This window comes from Drosophila albomicans, chromosome 3, assembly GCF_009650485.2.
Source record: "Drosophila albomicans strain 15112-1751.03 chromosome 3, ASM965048v2, whole genome shotgun sequence".
NCBI classification, from domain to species: Eukaryota; Metazoa; Arthropoda; class Insecta; order Diptera; family Drosophilidae; genus Drosophila; species Drosophila albomicans.
This window is the reverse complement of record NC_047629.2, coordinates 34,927,224-34,946,441: the sequence shown is the minus strand read 5'-3', so window position 1 is coordinate 34,946,441 and position 19,218 is coordinate 34,927,224. Positions and strand designations below refer to the sequence as shown.

At 38.4% G+C, this 19,218-nt stretch overlaps 5 protein-coding genes across 9 annotated transcripts; 3 read left to right on the top strand and 2 right to left on the bottom strand.

Annotated features, from left to right (window-relative positions):
- Positions 1–113: 113 nt before the first annotated feature.
- LOC117567593 (biogenesis of lysosome-related organelles complex 1 subunit 6) lies at positions 114–1,578 on the bottom strand. The gene is made up of 5 exons (XM_034247677.2): positions 1,535–1,578; positions 1,268–1,471; positions 1,125–1,209; positions 579–665; positions 114–375 (listed from the first exon to the last, which is right to left on the bottom strand). The coding sequence occupies exons 1-5, from the start codon at positions 1,558–1,560 to the stop codon at positions 280–282; spliced, it is 498 nt and encodes a 165-aa protein (XP_034103568.1). The 5' UTR covers positions 1,561–1,578; the 3' UTR covers positions 114–279.
- An 88-nt stretch (positions 1,579–1,666) lies between these two features.
- Positions 1,667–3,635, top strand: LOC117567592 (52 kDa repressor of the inhibitor of the protein kinase). 2 transcript variants are annotated; one of them, XM_034247676.2, is made up of 5 exons: positions 1,667–1,907; positions 1,969–2,031; positions 2,096–2,516; positions 2,590–2,710; positions 3,422–3,635. In XM_034247676.2, exons 1-5 carry the CDS (start codon positions 1,763–1,765, stop codon positions 3,530–3,532), a joined length of 861 nt encoding a protein of 286 aa, XP_034103567.1. In that variant the 5' UTR covers positions 1,667–1,762; the 3' UTR covers positions 3,533–3,635. The 2 variants fall into 2 exon arrangements, with proteins under 2 accessions (XP_034103567.1, XP_034103566.1); XM_034247675.2 differs by having other exon boundaries at positions 1,671–1,907; positions 2,590–2,728; positions 3,422–3,631.
- A 1,168-nt stretch (positions 3,636–4,803) lies between these two features.
- LOC117569134 (dynein axonemal intermediate chain 2) lies at positions 4,804–6,973 on the top strand. Of its 2 annotated transcripts, none has more exons than XM_034250163.2 (5): positions 4,804–5,874; positions 5,929–6,107; positions 6,172–6,409; positions 6,479–6,702; positions 6,769–6,973. In XM_034250163.2, exons 1-5 carry the CDS (start codon positions 4,804–4,806, stop codon positions 6,785–6,787), a joined length of 1,731 nt encoding a protein of 576 aa, XP_034106054.1. In that variant the 3' UTR covers positions 6,788–6,973. The 2 variants fall into 2 exon arrangements, with proteins under 2 accessions (XP_034106054.1, XP_034106053.1); XM_034250162.2 differs by having other exon boundaries at positions 6,479–6,698; positions 6,769–6,818.
- A 32-nt stretch (positions 6,974–7,005) lies between these two features.
- LOC117568037 (2-(3-amino-3-carboxypropyl)histidine synthase subunit 1) lies at positions 7,006–9,606 on the top strand. Of its 2 annotated transcripts, none has more exons than XM_034248381.2 (3): positions 7,006–7,104; positions 7,803–8,588; positions 8,648–9,606. In XM_034248381.2, the coding sequence occupies exons 2-3, from the start codon at positions 7,821–7,823 to the stop codon at positions 9,245–9,247; spliced, it is 1,368 nt and encodes a 455-aa protein (XP_034104272.1). In that variant the 5' UTR covers positions 7,006–7,104; positions 7,803–7,820; the 3' UTR covers positions 9,248–9,606. The 2 variants fall into 2 exon arrangements, with proteins under 2 accessions (XP_034104272.1, XP_034104273.1); XM_034248382.2 differs by lacking the exon at positions 7,006–7,104 and adding an exon at positions 7,365–7,589.
- A 50-nt stretch (positions 9,607–9,656) lies between these two features.
- Positions 9,657–18,885, bottom strand: LOC117568039 (F-box only protein 25). Of its 2 annotated transcripts, XR_007954747.1 has the most exons (5): positions 18,705–18,885; positions 17,592–17,820; positions 11,805–12,103; positions 10,502–11,742; positions 9,657–10,397 (listed from the first exon to the last, which is right to left on the bottom strand). XR_007954747.1 is itself a non-coding variant. In XM_034248383.2 (4 exons), the coding sequence occupies exons 2-4, from the start codon at positions 17,696–17,698 to the stop codon at positions 11,084–11,086; spliced, it is 1,065 nt and encodes a 354-aa protein (XP_034104274.1). In that variant the 5' UTR covers positions 17,699–17,820; positions 18,705–18,885; the 3' UTR covers positions 9,657–11,083. The 2 variants fall into 2 exon arrangements, 1 of the variants encoding a protein (XP_034104274.1); XM_034248383.2 differs by having other exon boundaries at positions 9,657–11,742.
- Between the last annotated feature and the right edge of the window lie 333 nt (positions 18,886–19,218).

Below are 19,218 nucleotides of genomic sequence, written 5' to 3'. Positions count from 1 at the left end.
CTGTGAAAATCTCAAAAAGTATTGAAATAATTATTACAAAAATATATAGACCAATGAAACAACAACAAACCACACACAATATATATATATTTGTTTAATAAATTGTTTAACGTAGTTATAGTAAGAAATCTATACAAAATGTTACGTTTATATTTAGCTCTTAGATATTAATTTCTTTGTTCCCGTTACCAAAGGAAAAATCCCAAATGTTTTTTTTTTCGTTTTTCGTAATTAATGAATTAAATGAAGTGCTTAGACGTAAAGCCAATCAGCTAATGGCTAATGGTTCCCGATCAGCGATTCCTCGTGCTGTTGCCTCTCAAGTTTGCGCTGATAATCGCGCTGCTTGCATGTCGCCACATTTGCCGCTCGTTTCTGTAATCAGTGATACGAGATACGATATATGTATGTACACTTAGGTATATATTGTAGTTAAGCTATTGCATGTGCTCTACTTTGTAATCATTCTTAATTACATACTATTATTTTTATATCCTATACTATTATTTTTTTATATACATTTATGGCTTTTTCAAAAATAATAAAGTAACGTTAATGGGTTCTACTTTGTTGCTCACCTTCAACACTTTTGTACGCTGGTAGATATTCTGCATTTCCTTCTTGATTTTCGCCAGTTTCTCTTTATAACGTCGCACATCGTTCATCTAGAATATCGAAAAGTTAAACGTATATATTTCATGGCTTATGGCTTACATTGCCCGCCCCATAAATCCAGCGATAAGATGACATGTGATTTTCCCACCCAATTTAAATACTCCGACGGGGCTATTAATGATAACAGAATCATTTACGAGGGCTGTTAAAAATAGCCGAATATCTATAGACGACTAGACGATACCCGGTAATTATAACACAATGAAATGAATATTGATTTAGAATAGTATCGAAATGGAATCTGTAAGTACATGGTTTAAAATCATCAACAAATTTTAAACACTTTAACTATAGCTTTAACAATTTCTATTTGAAATAAATGAAATTAATAGGACGACTAAATATTCTTTATTTATATATAATTTCTTCATAATCGGACACCACCCAATTTTAAATATAATCGTAAAGCCGTGATCGGTATTAGTTTATCAATTTAAATTTGTACGTACCATTTCATTTAATTTTGCCACTTCACTGCAATCCAGTTTGTATTTTTCTTTGGATAAGTCTATGTAGATTTTGTTTTGCTTGCCGCTGCAATAAAATATTGATCGTCATGGAAGTAGCCACGTAAACAAACAGCACGACTTACATCAACTCCTTGAGCTGCCCTCGAGCGCGCGCTAACGGAGGCTCGGCAATTTGAAGTAGGCCATAGGATAACTGTAAAGCTGCCAGGCTGCATTCATTCTCACCAGCAACAGTTTGTACGATGTCATTATTGTTATTTGTGGCCTGCTCATCAGCTATTCCAACGCTGCTGACAGCGCGATCAACATCCAGTTGATTGATTACACTGCAGCGGTTTAATATTTTTTGTTTATTTTTGAAACATTTATAAAGTAAATATGGTAATTACCTATTTAGGTTGCTACTTCTCAACATTTCGAAAACGAAGCAAATCAAAACAAAGAGTGAGATAAGCTATCAGCTGTTGATTAACAGTGCTGTAAATGGCTGAAAATAGAAAGTACACATCGACTAACGTATAATCGATAACAAGCCGGAATCAGCTGATAGAACAATAAGACATTTTAGTTTGTTTAGAAATAAAGCGCAAAGCAAAATTATTTGTTTAGATTTTAAAATGCGTTGTGCTGTAAGCAATTGTGGTAACAATAATCGCAATGGCAATAGAAAGAAATGGCGCTACTTTCACTTCCCCAAGGACAAACAGCAACTGCAAAAATGGATTGAGTTCTGCGAGCGAGATATACCAAATACAGCAACAGGTAGAACATATTGTAATAATAATAACAATAACAAATGTCAATAAAATCAACTAATTGTCAGCCTGCATCTGCAATGAACACTTTACACCTGATGACTTTGAGCGTAATATGCAATACGAGCTGGGTAAGTTGCTAAGTGGTATTTGTAAGTAGACCAATAACGGCAGCATATCCAATTGGATTTGTAGGCTTCACCCGTAAGAATCCAACCAAGCTAAAGCCAAACTCTTGCCCAACTGTACGTTGTCAACACCACAAAGCGTCAGCGGGGAATGTGAAACGAAAACGCGGCAGGGCTAAGAAGGATGCTGAAACCCATGGAAACGATGAGGATTGTTTCCCAGCTTTAAATAAGCTAGAAGAAGAGACGGATCTCCAAGAAGAACAGCTTGATTGTCCAGCTGATCTTGCGGAAAGCGAAGAAAATGAATTAATCGAGTTTACCATCAGCGAAATGGAAGAATATGGTCCAGCTAATGATGCCTCTTCTGTTGACGGAATGGATCTCGAAATAATTGATTCGCTGAGTTCACAAACCGCCAGTGAGGAGCATGTGGAAATCATCGATTCAGAGAGTGACAGCTATGTGAAGCACTTGGAGTTAGAAGTGTATGTTAAATATGGCATATCTATATATATAGTGTTAATTTAATGAATGCTATTTCTAAATATAAATCAACAGAAGCACGCTGAAGCGGCAGGTGTTCTTCCTGAAGGATGAGCGCAAGAAATTGATTGAAGAAATTCAAAATCTGCGCGCAAAAAGCAACAAAGAAGCGAAATCTGAGGAGAAGATAGCAAATGTAAATACAATTGAAATGGTATGCTTATTTTACTTAGTTAATTACTAGGCTCGAATATGCTACTGCTGTCTATGAGACTGTACTCAGATCACAACAATTTTAAATATATTCAGGATCTAACTAATAGACGGCAAATATTTAATTTAGTTAGTAAATGCAAAGTCTAATTCAATATTAAAAAATTAATTTAATAATTAAAAACTTCTATAATTTTTTGAAGAATTTCCTTACGAGCATAATCTTATGCTAATATGACTCAAGTCTTTTTTAATATATTTTGCCGATCGCCAGTTGATTGTATAAATTGTGTTCTAGATTAATAACTGCTTTTATGAATACTGCAATTTAACTATTTAATCCAGAGAATTGGATTGCTAAGCAATACATTTTTTATTTAAAAAGTCCATTCCCATTTATTTTTGTACAATATGTAAACTAAATATTAAATCGGAAAAAAAGAAATTTCAAAATTGATAAATAAATAATGAACAAATTTAAGGACTTACTTTAATTTTAATACTTTTCAATATTAATGACCTGAGAATAAATTATAGTTTAGGGCTTTAAAAAAGTATCTAATCATAATAACACAAACAATTAATTTTATAATCATTTTTATCTTTATATAGTAAATAATTAATAGCTAATATCTTCTTACGTGTGTTTTAATCTTTAACTTATTATTTTACAAATTTGTATATTTTTTTACAGTTCCCAAAGTCCGCAAAGACAAAACCAACAATCAAGAAGACAGTCCTGCTTTATACGGCAAATATCGATACGATTCGAAATCTGCGCAGAATAAACAATTCGACTGATTAAATAAATAGCTAGTTAAGCAATAAGTTACAGATATAAGAAATAGTAAATATATTCTTTACAACGAATCTATTTTTGAATAAATATGGTCGTTAAAATCGCATTTAAAACTTTTTTCCATTTTGGGATAACCATGTATTGCAGAAAGTATCTTTTCCTAGAAATTGAAATGGTCGATAGATATGAAGTTCTTTGGAATTTTACCTAAATGCGTGGATTTTCCGTTGAAAAACATGCGATAATACTTTCTTCTATCGCGTCTTTACTGATCCTAACGCGCAGGCAAAAGTTGCAATCATAAACGCAGGCAGGGAATTTTCCACAAGGTCAAAGTCATTAGGAGTTCGAAATACTCCGAGGTACCTAAGATTTTCTTACTACCTGCTAGCGTATAAAAGCGTGCTGCGACCAGCAATCGATCTGCATTGCAAGCACAACTCTCTGGCAACCAACACCATGGACACTCCGGACGAGGACCCTGCCATCCATCGGAAGGAGCTGCAAGAGTATCAACATCAACTCAAGTGCTGGACTTGTAGAGAGACGGGAATGGATTCGCCCAGCTTGCAGTGTCAGCAATCTAGCCAATATTAGTCAAATTGTACATTTAAGTTAAGATGTAAATAGCAATTGTAAATTTTATTTAAATTGTAAATAGCAATTGTACATTATTTAAAGTCATAACTTCAATTGTACATAGTCCCCCTGATAGCCGTAAATAGTCATATTATTTATTGTCTCAATTGTAAATAGTCCCAAAAACTAGCCAAATTTTTAGGAATTATTTTAATTGTATTGTGTATATAATATGCTGCTGCTGCTCTGATACTGCTACTGCTACTGACGTGATATTTTCTGCAATAAAATAAAATGAATACACAATCAAAACATTTTGCATTTTTCGATTTTAATTCTTTAAAACTCTTCAGTTGTTAAATTTAACTTTTTCAGCTTTTGATAAAACATCAATTACTTATTATTACAAATTCATATTTTCTTTTTTTAACATACATATGTATATGCATATAAATTAATTTTTTTTGAAACAGTATTTGTTATAACTTTTCATATACATAAAAATATGTTAAACTATTCATATATAAAAAAGGGTATTTGTAAATCAACTAACAATAGTCTAGACAACCCCAGAAAATATTGATAAAGCATTTCCTGGTTGCCAAGGAGTCAGAGAAAGTCCTTCCGCATGTTTATCCTAAACAATTTTTTCGACGAGTAACTCAACATAAAATTAAAATAAATTCAACTGCATAAATATGGAATACATATTTAAAAAGGAGCGTCGCACATTTGGGACACGTGTTCATTTCGAGGATAAGGATGAGGTGATATTCAGCGAAAACTCCAACCCTGAGTTGGTCAAGAGCTACATTCTAAAGAATCCCGTGGACCGCGTTACACAATATGCTGGCCAGACATCGCTTAGTGTGGCAAATACAGAACGTGCCACATACAAGAGCACTGGCATTACGCACAATGAAGGCGGCTGGCCAAAGGACATCAATATGCATGATCCGGAGCAGACGGTGCGCTACAAGCGTAAAATCGAAAAGGATGAGAATTACATAACGCAAGTGATGAATTTAACAAAGCCCATGGAACACTACATACATCAGAACAATGCAGTCAACATCTATGAAAATTACTTTGAGAATATGGATCCAGCACCATTGCCTGAACCATGCAAATCGCGCACTGTCAACGTCTACCGTGATCCCAATCCTGTCAAGGTTCCGGTGAAGCATCTATCCTGGTCACCGGATGGTGGCATCAAAATGGCGGTCAGCCATTGTGACATGAAGTTTCAGGGCGATAAGACGGGACAGCGTTGCAACTCGTACATATGGGAAGTGGAGAATCCCAACGAGCCGTTCCTAACACTTGAGCCAAAGGTGCCATGCGTTTGTCTCGAATACAATCAAAAGGATCCAACGAGTCTGGTCAGCGGCATGTATAATGGTCAGGTGGCTGCCTGGGACACGCGCCATGGCAAGCATCCAGTGATGATCAGTGAACGTGAGGTCTGTCATCGAGATCCCGTCAATTCGGTGCTGTGGAACAACTCGAAAAGCGGCACCGAGTTTTTCTCAGGTGGCTCCGATGGCCAGGTGCTTTGGTGGGATACACGCAAGCTGAGTGAACCATTGGATCGATTGCTCATGGATCCCGTAAAGAGTGATGAGCAGGATCTTTCGCGTTCCTATGGCATCTCGGTGTTGGAATACGAAACAACTATTCCTACTAGATTCATGGCAGGTACAGAGATGGGAATGCTCTTCTCCTGCAATCGCAAGGGCAAAACGCCAACCGAGAAGATACAAATACGCGTAAGTTTTCGCTGTATTAAGCATTTGATGAAATATTTGATGATATTCCCATAGATGATGTGCCATTTGGGACCCGTTTATGCCATCACACGCAATCCGGCGTTTGTGAAGAACTTTCTCACTGTTGGCGATTGGTGTGCTCGCATTTGGTCTGAGGATTGCCGAGAGAGTTCGATTATCTGGACTAAGAGTAGTTCCTCCATGCTGACAGATGGTGCCTGGAGCTATACCAAGTACAAGATATAAACGCACTTCAATTAAAACATAAGTAAACTAGACTTGCTTATCTGTTTACAGGGTATCGCAGTTCTTCATCACCCGCATGGACGGAGTGCTAGACACTTGGGATCTGCTACAGCAGCAGAATGAGCCGGTACTCACAGTGAAAGTCTGCGATGAACCGCTCTATTGTGTGAGGACCAATGAGAATGGTAAATTCGTTAGCTGTGGTAGCAAACTGGGCGCCACATTCCTGATTGAGGTGTCCGACAACATGGTCATGTCATCCAAGAATGATAAGCCGCTACTCACGGCGGTAAGTTGCAATCTTTGCTTGATCTGCGAAAAAGAAGTTTCCCAAAATAAAAACTCATTTTCCATTTAGATGTTTGAGCGTGAAAACCGACGTGAGAAGATCTTGGAAGCCAAGTCCAGGGAAAGCAAGCTGAAAATTAAGGCAAATCATGGACAGGAACAAGCCGACATGACCATGGTGAATGGAAAAGTCAACATGGCGCCTTTTGCCAGTGCCTGTGAACAAGCAGCCACGGAATACTTTGCCGCTGTGGAACAGGAACGTTTGAGACGTCTGCCCGGAGGCAAGCGTAGGTGAACGGTTACTTTTTGTTCTTTTGCTGTTCATGATGTGCTAAATTTATTATTTTTCCATTGCAGAGGATGTGGAGGAGGTTGATGTGTCGGAGGCGGAAAGCTCAAAACTGTAGATGATCAATTGCTGTGCACTTTTTAATTGTAACGTTCCTTGTAGTGAAATTAAACAAAACTTAAACGTTACAAAATTGCGTTTTTTTTTTTGTATAACGACATATTTAAATGTTTGCCAGCACTGTTTTACAAGTGAACGATACATTGTGGTGGTCAAGCGATAACTACGCAAAACAGGCACTAAATCGATTGTGACTACATCATTCACCATTGAATCATCGAAGAGAACGTAGCGTGCGTGTATATTGACTGTGTTTTACCTTTTAAGCAAGTTTCAAAACAAATGTAAGTGCATGTAGTATATAAAAACAACAATAGCTGTTTGTCAACAATAAAGGAAGTAGTGAGTGTGTCAGCGCAAGAGTAAATCAAGGAAATGTTTAAACTGCGCGCGTAATGCGAGAAACGTTTGATGTTGCACGTTGATGGGCTGCTGCCTGCATTTTGGCCTACGTGACTCAGAGGCAGTTATCAATGGCGCAACAACAGCTGCTTCAAAAGTTCAGTGACCAACATATATTTTAGTGCAACAGCAACCCCCGAGCAGCAAACAGTATTCAAAAATCTTAACTGATTTTCGTTAGACGCAGCATTCGTTAGACAAGTGTCTTCTAATCAACACACGTGTTCCCATTAAAAATCAGCAACAGTTTAACAAATACAAATACAAATACACAAAATACTATAGAATAACAAAGTGAACGTCTAGGAAATTGATTTGTGATTTGAAAAGTGCACAGAAAACCTTGACGAGTAATTCTAAAGTGAAGGTGAGGAGACCACGGTTCTGATTCATTTTTCGAAATTTAATTGTTTCTTTGTTGTTTGGGCTGCATTCATTGTCTCTTCCCCGTTCCATTTAAATCCCGCGAACAAATTTGAGAGAAACTTTGCTTGTCTGCAAAAGTCACGTAGGCCATTGACTGCGTTAATTTCGCATTTACTTGACTAATCAACAAGGTCATTTCTGTTATTGTTTGCAGCTACCGACAGCCCTCAAAATGTTGGACATTGTCCAACCCAGCGAACAGCTCGACAGCAGCAACAACAACAATGAAGTGGTTGTTATTCGTGCCAAGCCCAAGAAGGTGTTCAAGCCCAAGGCGCGCATCAATCGCATACCCCAGGAGCTCCTCGATGATCCGCTCCTGCAACGCGCCATCGATCGCCTGCCCTCGAACTACAACTTTGAACTACACAAGACCATTTGGCGCATCCGCGAGACGAAGGCAAAACGTGTGGCGCTGCAGCTGCCAGAGGGTCTGTTGATGTACGCCATGGTCATCAGTGATATTATTGAACGCTTCACCAGCGCCGACACCGTCATCATGGGCGACGTCACATATGGAGCCTGCTGTGTCGATGATTACACAGCACAAGCTTTGGGCGCAGAACTATTGGTGCACTATGGCCACAGTTGTCTCATTCCCGTCGATCAGACCTGCGGCATTAAGGTGCTCTACATATTTGTGGACATCAAAATTGATCCATTGCATTTTCTGGACTCTGTTAAGCTGAACTTTAAGCCCGATGTCGGACAAATTGCCCTGGTCAGCACGATACAGTTTGTCACAACACTGCAGGCAGCTTCCGCCGAGTTAAAGGCAGCCGGTTATGATGTGCTGGTGCCACAGGCCAAACCTCTCAGCCCAGGGGAAATATTGGGTTGCACTTCACCACAGCTGCCGGAGACAACACAAATGATTATCTACCTGGGTGACGGACGCTTCCACCTGGAGTCTGCGATGATTGCCAACCCGCTGCTAAAGGTATTTGAATTACTGTAAACGAAACTGTATAAAATCTAAAGGGTTTTTCTTAATTACAGGCTTACAAATACGATCCGTATGAGAAGAAGTTCACCGTAGAACATTACGATCACGGCGCCATGCAGGGACTGCGACATTCGGCCGTGAAGCAAGCCAAGCAGGCTAAACGCATTGCCATCATACTGGGCACTCTGGGCAGGCAGGGTAGTTCGCGTGTGCATCGCTTCTTGGAGAAGCGACTGCACGCCAAGGGCATTGAGACGACCACCATACTGCTGTCGGAGATCTTTCCGCAGAAACTCGCGCTGTTCGCTGACATTGATGCCTTTGTGCAGATTGCCTGCCCGCGTCTGTCCATCGACTGGGGATCAGCTTTTGAGAAGCCGTTGCTGAATCCCTATGAATTGTCCGTGGTCCTCGGTGACATTGAATGGACACCTGACAATGCATCGCCTCGCAATAACGCATATCCCATGGACTTTTATGCCAGCGGTAGTCTGGGCCCTTGGACGCCCAACTTTAAGCCACCAGCGCTCGGCGAGTGCGAAAATCGGCCATCTGCCGACTGCTGTGGCCGCTGTACACGTGCCGAACTAGAGAAGGATGATACTGGCAAGGCGGCGGCATTGGCAGACCTATTGGATTTCAAAAAGGGATAAGGAAAGGAAGGGAAACAGATGACACGTCGTGTTCCTACAACCATAACTCTCAAGCGCGACTTACTGTTGAAGTAACTAAGAAGTGATTTAGTTTATGTGCCCGCCCAGCCCAAATGTAATTTATCTACTAATTTAAGTTAGTACAAATTTGATTTCTAAGCTAGTATCTCTATAATTTAGTTAACAACAATTTGTGTTCATCTCATTTCCAATTATTTTACAATTTCTATATGCACAACGAACGAGACAACTACAACACCCTAAAAGTAAGATATACATTAAATTGTTAAGGGTTTAATTGCATGCACGAATGCAATGCAATTGTTTAATAAACACTAAATTGTAAAAGTCAATAAAAATTGTTTAATGTAAAATATTTTCCCCTTACTTCCTTACAGACATCAAACACTTTTCGAGTTGCCTCATAAATAGTTTAAGAGTTTATTTCAAACATAAAAATGTACGCACAAATACGATCACGTATAAGGTCATATAGTTTAAAGCAAAACTAAGTGCATTCTGCGCACGATATTATTATGTTTTGCTTGGGTATATAAATCAGATTTGTAAGACTTTACATACATAGATGTTTAACTGATCTCAGGACTTGAGAAAGTCCCTTTAAGCATTCGATTGAAAACGTCTACATATGGAAAACATAGTCGTAATATCTTCATAGTTGTTTACCCGCTTAACTTTTACAGAATCTTAACATTACACGTATGTATATGTATATATATACTATATATATATTTATTTGATTATTTTAGGCTTGGATCCGTATGCACTTAATGTTAATATTGGGACACGTATTTGTATTTGATATAGTACATACATTGATTTTATTTATTCTGTATTTCATTTGTATTTCAGATTTGTTATGTTTTCTTTTGTTTATATTTATGTATTTAGGTAGGTGTATTCGTTTCTAGCTTTGCTTCCTGCAACATCACATGATTTCTGTATCATAATTACTTTAAAGGTTTCTTTTTTGTGGAGATTGTAAATAGAGCTTCAGTTTCTTTTTAGTTTTTTGGTAACATTCTGGGCAAATTGGTAACTGGTAATCGGTAATTGGTAACTGGGTAACTTATCTTCGAATGTAGCACCAAAAGCAGCTGATCATAAAATAACTACACTTATGTAAATCCTAAAAAGATACGTTAAAAATTTATAATTCTTATATAGAACAAATTGAATTCTCTTGAACGATTCTCGAAAATAGTAAAATTAGTTTTTATTGATTTTGTTTACCTTGTCTTTGTTTTTGTTGTTGTTCTTGTTTATTATTCTCTGTTGTGGCAGTTCGTTTTGCATATCTCAAAAATACATCTGGGGACAAATGATCTGGAATCACAACCAATGTGATGTACGATACTCGCTTCAATTTGAAATTCAACGTGATAATTTGAATATCCGGTTCAATAAAACAAGAGGCTCGAAAACAAGTCAAGAGTATACATATAGCGTCTACACACAGATTTAAAGATCTAATCAAGCCATTCGGCGGATCTGAATCCTAACAATAAACTATGCGAACTCAGCGTAACAGTTGAGCTCCCTTAAGAGTTAAATAAAATAATGTAAGTAGTGTCGTTAAAACTTTATCACTTTGCTTTCTGCTCAACCAAAGAACTCCACTCATCATTCCCTCCTCCCGCTCTGTCTCTTTGCTTTAAAACTTTAACATACACAATAAAATTCTCATATTTCCCTCGCCTTCCTCTCGGTCTGTCTAAAAATATGAATATATCTCTTTGCTCTCTCTCCCCCCTACTAAGCTGCCCCCCGCCGCATTGGTCAAGTTTTGGTTTCCATTTTTAGTCTGCTGGCATCTTACAATGAGAAGTACTTCAAGAACTGTGCCGGCGGAACAGGCTGAGCCAGCGCCAATTGGCCGCCAGCCTCCTCGACACGTTGCTTGTAGTCGGGACTCTGATCGACAATGCACGGATGGCCATCGGAGGGCCAGAAGAGGCAGCAGCAGGAGCGGCACAGGGCCAGCACCTCGGCGAACTGATAGTCATCGTTGACGCCGTAGGTGCGTCGCAGCTGATGATAGATCTGTTTCCAGTCTTTGGTCTCGCCCATCTGCTTGATCTTGTCCAGGTCGAGGATGGTGTTGATCTGTCGCTGATTGAAGTGGAAGCGTGTCAGCTCGCGCCAGATGCGTTGCTCCGACACCAGCTTGGCCATTGTCTCCCAGGCCTCGGCAGCCGACTCCAGATCCCGATGATCGGCAATGCACAAAATGATCTCGCGCACACACTCCTCGGGCAGCTCGTGCAGCTTAGGCGTTGCCTTTGGATCGGGCTCGCGGATTTCAATCTGACTGGCGACGCGTTGAATGCGCTTAATCCGGGCCACATGCTCCTGCCACAGATAGGTGCTGCCTAGCGGCTTGCCCCAGCACTTTTGGTTCTCCTGGTTGACAATGTGCTCCAGCTTCAATGCCAATCCACGCAGCACATTCGGATGCTGCTGACTGTCATTAACTGTCGATAGGGGAAAACGATTAATTATAATTACAGCATAGAGTTCCCCCTTGGTTACTCACCATGTGAGGCCACCTCCTCCACCATTTGGAGCAACTGACGCTGTGCACTGCCTGGCAGACTGGCAATGCCCTTGTTGGAGACGAGCAGCAGGAACGCACAGATGTAATGGAAGCGCTTGCGATCACGCACCGAGCGACGGAAGTCAAGACGCTTCACTGCCTCGGTTAACCCATTGAAACCTGCAATTTCTCGTGTGCAGCGTATCGTGATGTGATAATGCGGTGGCATGCATCCCACCTCGTCGTTCTCTCCCTCGCCACTGATGCCCAGGTCTGAGATGCTGCCCTCAGAGCTATGACTGTAATAAATTGAAATAAATGTATGAATAATCTTTCAGGTATTGAAAGAGGTATTTTAATAATATTTAATATTATAAATAATGACCAAATTATTTAAAAATAAAATTAAGGAAAACCTTTTACTAAAACTGCCCTTCAGTGAAGGTTTCAATATTATTCCAACAACTTTTACTACCTCTAAACATTTTCTGTGTCTGAACTATTTTAAGATATTTCAGGAAACAAATAGCTCATCACTCTTTTGATGACAAAAAATGATTTAATCTCTTTAATCCCAAACGGCGAAAACGAGATTGTACCCGAATACTTTGAGCCGTCGGAAGTGTCCTCTCTTAGTGTATTAGCAGGGTATAATTGGCCTGAGCCACAATTCGGAAGTGAATGCAATTGGCCTCTCAAACAACCTTCTCTCCCCCTCCCACAAAGCAACCATTGCCACTGGCCAACAATTTTACCAGTTGAACAACTTTAAAGTTTTTTTTCTCAAATTTTTATTTCGTGTTTGTTTTTTGTTTATTTGCTTTATTTTAAAGATTCGTCAACCGCTTTTTAAGAGGCGGAAGCTTTGTCGACTTTTCCAGCAGCTGTTGCATGTGTGTGAGACTCGTTTATTAAATTAAGCGATTCACACGGCAGGTACGAAGTGAATAGAGGGGATTTGAAGTGATGCTGAGACTAAGATTGTCGTGTTTCCTTCAATTACAAGATTTGTATTTTTTTTGTACCCATTGCAACTTGCACAACTGCAATTACACGAGTTGAAAAAAGAGACAACTATTATCAAAGCAATAATAACGGATTACGATACCCTGCATTCATGAACTTGGACAGTGGGGTATATCAAATGTTAGCTAACAAATTAGGGTATAAAAAAAATATGCAGAAAGGGTTATTTCCCAATGTTTGATGGCACAACAACATTTTTTAAATTGAAGTTGAATTATTAGTTATACGAATTGTTTCATTTATCAAAAATGTTATTTGAACATTAATGTTTAAAGAATTCTTATATTTTTTAACTACACAACTATTTGTTTTAGCTATGTTCAGGAATCATCTCTATAGACAGGTCTCTTAGCAGCCTTCAGATTTACTCATTCTAGTTCTAAGAAAGCAATGGCAATTCAACTGACCTACTTTACTTTAGAATTCACTACAAATAACATATTTTATTATCTTGATAACTTCCGAGAAATTCTCAGGTCCACAGAGCTTACTCTCAATTTAGTCACGAGTTACATTTGAGCATTCTAAGAGCTGTCTCTAAGTTAGTTAATTGGGCTAACTAGCTGCAGTTGACTGGCCAATAGGTCGATATGCCTTGACCATATTTAGAATGCGGCTGAAATTGTTGGCCAACCAGGACGAGGACATGTCCTTCGGCGACTGCATTTCAATTTTCGACCAAACTGGGTCAATTTCTCGCTCTCCGAGTAGGTCTATGTGAATGAGTTTGTGTGTGTGTGTGAGTGTGTGTGTGTGTGTCAGTTGTCTCTGCGAGTTGCAATTTATTCAAAGTTTGCTGAAATTGACTTTTAATTGAAGTTCCGTCGTCTACATTTTTTACCCTTGTGATACTTTTTTGTACTTGTATTGAGCAAAGTTAACTTTTATTTCAATATCTAGTTAACTGTACGTTTTTTGTTAGCATACTTGTTTTAAATTTTCATATTTATTCTAGTCAACATCATACTAATTTTATTTGCTTTTACCAAATTATTAAGTTCAGTAATTTTAATAACATTTTAATAATGAATTGCCGAGAATTCGTAAAGGAAGCGACTAAACAAATGGCCAAGTATCTTAGGAAATTGAACCAACCGGTCTCAATTGATGAACTCCTCGACGCTTGCAACATACACCTCGAAGGCTCAGATAGAAAGATACATGAGTTTAAGCGAAACGTGGAATCTTTTCTTGATGCCGGTGTAAGGATGCGTTGCATAAGAAGATACAACGCGCATTATTTTGCGCCATCGCACTATGATGATATGTCGGAAATGCTAGAAATGGAAAAGGAAACGGAACTATCGGATGTTGATGCTGACTATTTATTCAAAGTTCTCTGTGATGAGGATAGCAGCGACTAGCTATTACGATCTTTTCGATAACAAAGCAAAATTATTTTACCAAATTTACAATAAAACTTTGATAAACGTTTCTTAAATAAGTCTAAATCGATGGCAAAACAATTGAGCTCTATAACATAAAACCCTTTTCGTAAAAAGAGCTGTCTCCCAAATGACCCCTAGTTCTATTTAAGAAAAAAAAAACTGATTTACAATTCGCGCGCAGCGAGTGAAGAAAGTGCAAGCTCTCAAGGCCCCACCTCCTGACTGTAGTATAATAATAGCAGCTGAAACAAAGAAATTGTAATTGTTTGCTGCTCAGTCAACAGACTCGACTCCAGCTCCAAATTTGAACCAGCCAAGCATAGAGATGGAGACACAGAAAAAGAGAGAGAAAGAGAGCAAGGTAGCGTGATTGTTGGAGGGGGCCGACGACCACGTGATTCATATATAAATCAGTCAACGACGTCATCATCAAGCGTTCGTTTACCTTTCTTTCAGGCAAATTAGACAAAATGCAATGGGATCGCAACGGGCAGCTGGGAACTTGGTACTTGGTGCTGGGTGCTGGGTACTGGGTACCGGGATCTGGGGATCAGGCGACTGCAATTCGCTTCTCTATTTTTAAGACCTTTTCGACATAAATTATTGTGATTCGGTCTAGTGGAGGAACGGCGTGGAGTCAACTCGAGTCGACTTCTTCTACAGTCTAATTTTAGTAGGAAGTTGGAAGCTATCACATGTCGCTGTCGCTCTCTCAATGGGCATTATAAATAGACCAGCGATATTTGGGAGTTTCTTCGAGAGCTAACAACGTTTTGCAAGTTCCATTAGAGTGCGGTTCATAGTGCCACACCATGGAACAAATAAGTCAATTATTATAACGAGCGAAAGAAAGAAAAAAGCACTATAAAAAGCGAGTGCTGTAGATAGCAATGATTAATGCGCACACTACACTGTCCAGCAAAATCATAGATTGTGCATAATGTACAACTATTACTCGTGAGATTGCTTTGGAACGAAACTTAGATATGTATATCTTAATTCTGATAAAATGCAGATGGAGAGCTTAGATTTGTTTTTGCCGAGTTTAAAAAAAGAGTTTCATTTGTGCCTTGTCATCGCTTTACCATGTTGTCTAGTGTACGAAATGGATTTGAACGCATTTCCATTGGCTGCACCCGACTTTTGAAAGTGTATAAAGAAATAAAGAAACTGAGAGTCGATTCAAAAGGCCAACAAATGTTCAGTGGTGAGTGCAGTGAAAGTGGGTCCATATTCACAATCCACACTCCACATCCACGTCCGCGTCCACGTAATGCACTCTGATTTGTTTTTTTTTTTCATGCAATTTGATTTTTTTCGGTTATTTGAATTTTTAATTATGATTTTTTTCGTGCAATCGGCAATTCGACAATTGCATTTTTAATTGGAATACTTCAAATAAAAACAACACTTAACACAGTTATGAGGTTTCCACCTAAAAATCAAGTGGCATTTCCTAATTACATATGTATTATATGTAATAATTTCCATTATGCAATTTACAATTGAGGTTATGCTTGAACGACATTTCCTGAACATGTAAATATTTTAAGAATCTCAATTGAAAGCTGTAAGCTTTGCGTGAGTTTTTTGTTCAAACTCACTCAAATATTAAAAAAATAAAAGAAATGACTTAAGTTTCAGAAGATTCCTAGTATTAAATAATGCAACTAAAATTTTAGTAACATATCAAAAATTAACATTTTACTAGAATCTTTCTTCCAATATAATTTACTATATGTATATCTTAATTAAGCTGCTTGCACTAAGCATGACGTCGATTAAAAATCGATTTGAGTTAGGAAGTTGAGCTGATAAAAGTGAGACACGAGACCTTGAGCTTTTAGCGTCATGCCAAGCTGCCAAATATTCACGCACACAGACGCACTTTAGCCTAAACTTGACCGAGTTGTGGCCTCTCAGCCTGTGTATGTGTGCAATGGAAGTTGTCAAGGTTATTTAGCATGGGTGTTTAAACCGCAGTTCGTCCTTCAGCTAGTACGAAGGTTCCCCAAAGCTAATATACAACAAATGTATCTTTAATGTAACATAGAACTTCTTTTCGGGGGTACAAATACATTCTACTTCTGCATCTAAATTTGGAATTTAAATTTGTTGCAGCTTCCGCATTTTCCGGCCATATAAGTAACAGCGTACGTACCGTGACCGCCTGACAAATGCCAAAAATAGTTTCTCTTGTTGCACTCGGGAAAATCTTCTTTATGACATGTCAAAATAATCACTTTAAGATGACTTTTTCCGTGTGCCTGTCTATTTTTTGTTCCTGGGCTCTGTGGCTCTGCCTCATGTAAATCTTCGGACGCTTTCAAGTGGATCGACTACACGACTACTTCGTCCCATTCCCTTGAGATATAAGGGAAAGCATCTACTATATATAGTCACCGTAATGCGTTTCTCTTAAAGTTCCATGCTCTTTGCTTTCATACAGATTTTTTGCCTAAACAACTAGCAATCAATCAAATGGGAGCGCCTATCAAGGTAATTCACCCTAGTTTTTTTTGCAAGTCGCCACTTTCACCCTCATTTCAAGTGAATCACTCTAATGATTATATAGACACGCCATAAAAGACAAACCTCCTAAACTTGCTAGTATATGTTATATGATTGAAATAAAAGCTCTAGTAATACATTATAATGCCCTAGATAACACTATTCGTTGTTTGAACTATTCATTTCGAATAATTAAAGTTAATACTATAACGCTCAAACGCATTCATGAAGATTATATTATACTAAAGCGTTTCAACATTTTCCCTTTCGTCATCGTCATTTGTTGTGTTTTGTTAGCATTGCGTTGCCTTAATGATGTTTTGTGTAATCATTAGTTTAAGTTTTGAAGCTTGAAGAAAAAGGTGAAGGGCATTCGCCTTGGTGGCCCACGCTTTGTTATCTATTACATTAATAATAATGTTAATATTATTATCACTATTCTTATAAAGTACACAAATGTGATGCTGACGAAGGCTGATAACAATTTTAGTGGGTCGCAGCACTTGGGACCTTGAGGTTTTCATTTTTTAACAAAACGGAACATTTCCGGTGACCTTGCCATCTCTTTCGTCAATTAGGTTAGGTTATCTTATCGATAAATTGGCAAGTCGCGCCAATTTTGAATGAAGGAGTTGCACAGTTTATGTAAATTATCTATGAAAATGGCACAGTTGACATACAAACATTAACAATTTCCTTTGTTTCAATGGGGCAATACGCAATATAAAAATCAAAATCAATTGTCATCAAATTTTGTTTTGTCATCGATCAATTGATTGCTAATCAGCACCATCTATTGTTCCCGTCATATCAAAAACAACACCAACAAAAACAAAAATAAATAATACAAATGAAGACTCACCGCTTGCGTTTGCCACCGCATTCGAGCACCTTTTTGCGCTCCCAGCCCTCCTCGGTCTTGACCCAAGCCTCGCCAGGTGAGCGAAAATCTTTCGAAATGAACGCCATGTGTACTTTTTGTATATATGATGCGTTACTAGTTACGGTTTATTACGTATTACGAATATTATTATTTAATTACTCGTTTATTTTTTATGTTGTTTGTTAAATTGTGGACGGCGTTTTGACTGCTGCAAGTGTAAAAGATATAATTTTTCTTGTGTGAATTTCAAAACTTTATGCAATTCTTCAAGCACTGCTGCTACAAAAATTTGTTGCGCATTTTCCAAGTTTATCGGCGAGTCGCACTCTCCATACTCTTTGCTCCAACTACTGTTGTTTTTTGTTATTGTTCAGTGCAAAACAATAATTGAACATATAAAATAACACGCAACAATTAGCAATTAATTACTTTTATCAATTATTAGCGCTTCACCCTTTTTTGCACGACTCGTAATCGAAATTATCTCAAGAAAGAGTATAGAAGCGTTGACAAGTTCGTTGAGCTGCGGAATCAAAACAAAATGAAAAACGAGCCAAATAAAGACAAAAGCCTAAAGTCAGAGAGAGGGTGCCCAACGTCAACAAAACGAGAGAGCAAGAGAGCGCAGTACCAGCTGTTCGTTCAGTCACTTTGATGAGTCGAGCATAGGTTGAAGGAGAGACGGCGAGGGTTTACTGTTGGCGTTCAAGTGGAGCACGAATCGTGCGTTGTTTTGTTGTGCTGTCTCTTCTCGTGCCTCGTGTGTGTGTGTGTATGTGTGCTGTAGGTACACAGCTGATTTCTGCAATTACGCGTTTGTTTTGCTTTTGTTGTTGCTTTGTTGTTTTTTTGTTATACATTTTTTCCAGCTTGGATTTAAAAACACGCAACCAAATTTTTATATCAACATTTGAGCTGGGCTTTACTTTCATTTCCTCAATTAAGTAATATCTATTCACACACAGTATATATGATAGATTTGTACATTCAATATGTTTATGTCTGAATTTGTAATTGCTTTGCAATTATTATTCAGTACAATGAGTAATGTACATTCTGTTTAGAATTCGATATTCGTTTCTTATTACGCACTTTGTAAAATTGGCTGGTCTAGTTTTGAATTGATTTCCACGCTGCTATTTTGCTTAGCAGTGGCAGGCAGGCAATATTCCAGCTCCCACTTAGTAAAATTATTATAGCACTCGGCGGAACACAAATAACAATGCTACCACGCAGCTCCACTAACTCCACGAACTGCTTCACTCGGCGCGTTTAACGTTGCACTCGAGCCCCAAAAACGCCAGATACTATGTTGCATGGCATCGTGCACATGTTGCTCAACATTCCATGAACTCTAGTCACACTCTTGGCAACATTGTGCAACACATAGCTAAGCTAAAGCTGCGAGCAAGCAACAAATGATAGTTGGCAACATGTTGACTTGATATAGTATCGATAGCTGAATTCGAGTCCATTTTTCGCTTTTGCTTTCTCTAATTATATTGAGTATATTTTGGAGATTAAAGACTTTAATTTATACGGGCATTCAAGATTTAGACTTTATTTATTTTTAACTTTGGTATAAAAGATGTGCCGATTTATTTGC

Excerpts from the sequence above, each read along its gene's own strand:
- LOC117568039 (XM_034248383.2), bottom strand. The coding sequence starts at position 17,698 with ATGGCGTTCATTTCGAAAGATTTTCGCTCACCTGGCGAGGCTTGGGTC. Across the intron at positions 12,104-17,591 it reads TGCGGTGGCAAACGCAAGCG|TCATAGCTCTGAGGGCAGCA; the intron begins GTGAGTCTTCAT and ends AATTTATTACAG. Across the intron at positions 11,743-11,804 it reads GGAGGAGGTGGCCTCACATG|TTAATGACAGTCAGCAGCAT; the intron begins GTGAGTAACCAA and ends CCCTATCGACAG.
- LOC117567592 (XM_034247675.2), top strand. The coding sequence starts at position 1,763 with ATGCGTTGTGCTGTAAGCAATTGTGGTAACAATAATCGCAATGGCAAT. Across the intron at positions 2,517-2,589 it reads AAGCACTTGGAGTTAGAAGT|AAGCACGCTGAAGCGGCAGG; the intron begins GTATGTTAAATA and ends ATAAATCAACAG. Across the intron at positions 2,729-3,421 it reads ATGTAAATACAATTGAAATG|TTCCCAAAGTCCGCAAAGAC; the intron begins GTATGCTTATTT and ends ATTTTTTTACAG.
- LOC117567593 (XM_034247677.2), bottom strand. The coding sequence starts at position 1,560 with ATGTTGAGAAGTAGCAACCTAAATAG. Across the intron at positions 1,472-1,534 it reads AGAAGTAGCAACCTAAATAG|TGTAATCAATCAACTGGATG; the intron begins GTAATTACCATA and ends AAACCGCTGCAG. Across the intron at positions 666-1,124 it reads TGGCAAAATTAAATGAAATG|ATGAACGATGTGCGACGTTA; the intron begins GTACGTACAAAT and ends TCGATATTCTAG.
- LOC117569134 (XM_034250162.2), top strand. The coding sequence starts at position 4,804 with ATGGAATACATATTTAAAAAGGAGCGTCGCACATTTGGGACACGTGTT. Across the intron at positions 6,108-6,171 it reads GGTGCCTGGAGCTATACCAA|GGTATCGCAGTTCTTCATCA; the intron begins GTACAAGATATA and ends ATCTGTTTACAG. Across the intron at positions 6,699-6,768 it reads ACGTCTGCCCGGAGGCAAGC|AGGATGTGGAGGAGGTTGAT; the intron begins GTAGGTGAACGG and ends TTTCCATTGCAG.
- LOC117568037 (XM_034248381.2), top strand. The coding sequence starts at position 7,821 with ATGTTGGACATTGTCCAACCCAGCGAACAGCTCGACAGCAGCAACAAC. Across the intron at positions 8,589-8,647 it reads TTGCCAACCCGCTGCTAAAG|GCTTACAAATACGATCCGTA; the intron begins GTATTTGAATTA and ends TCTTAATTACAG.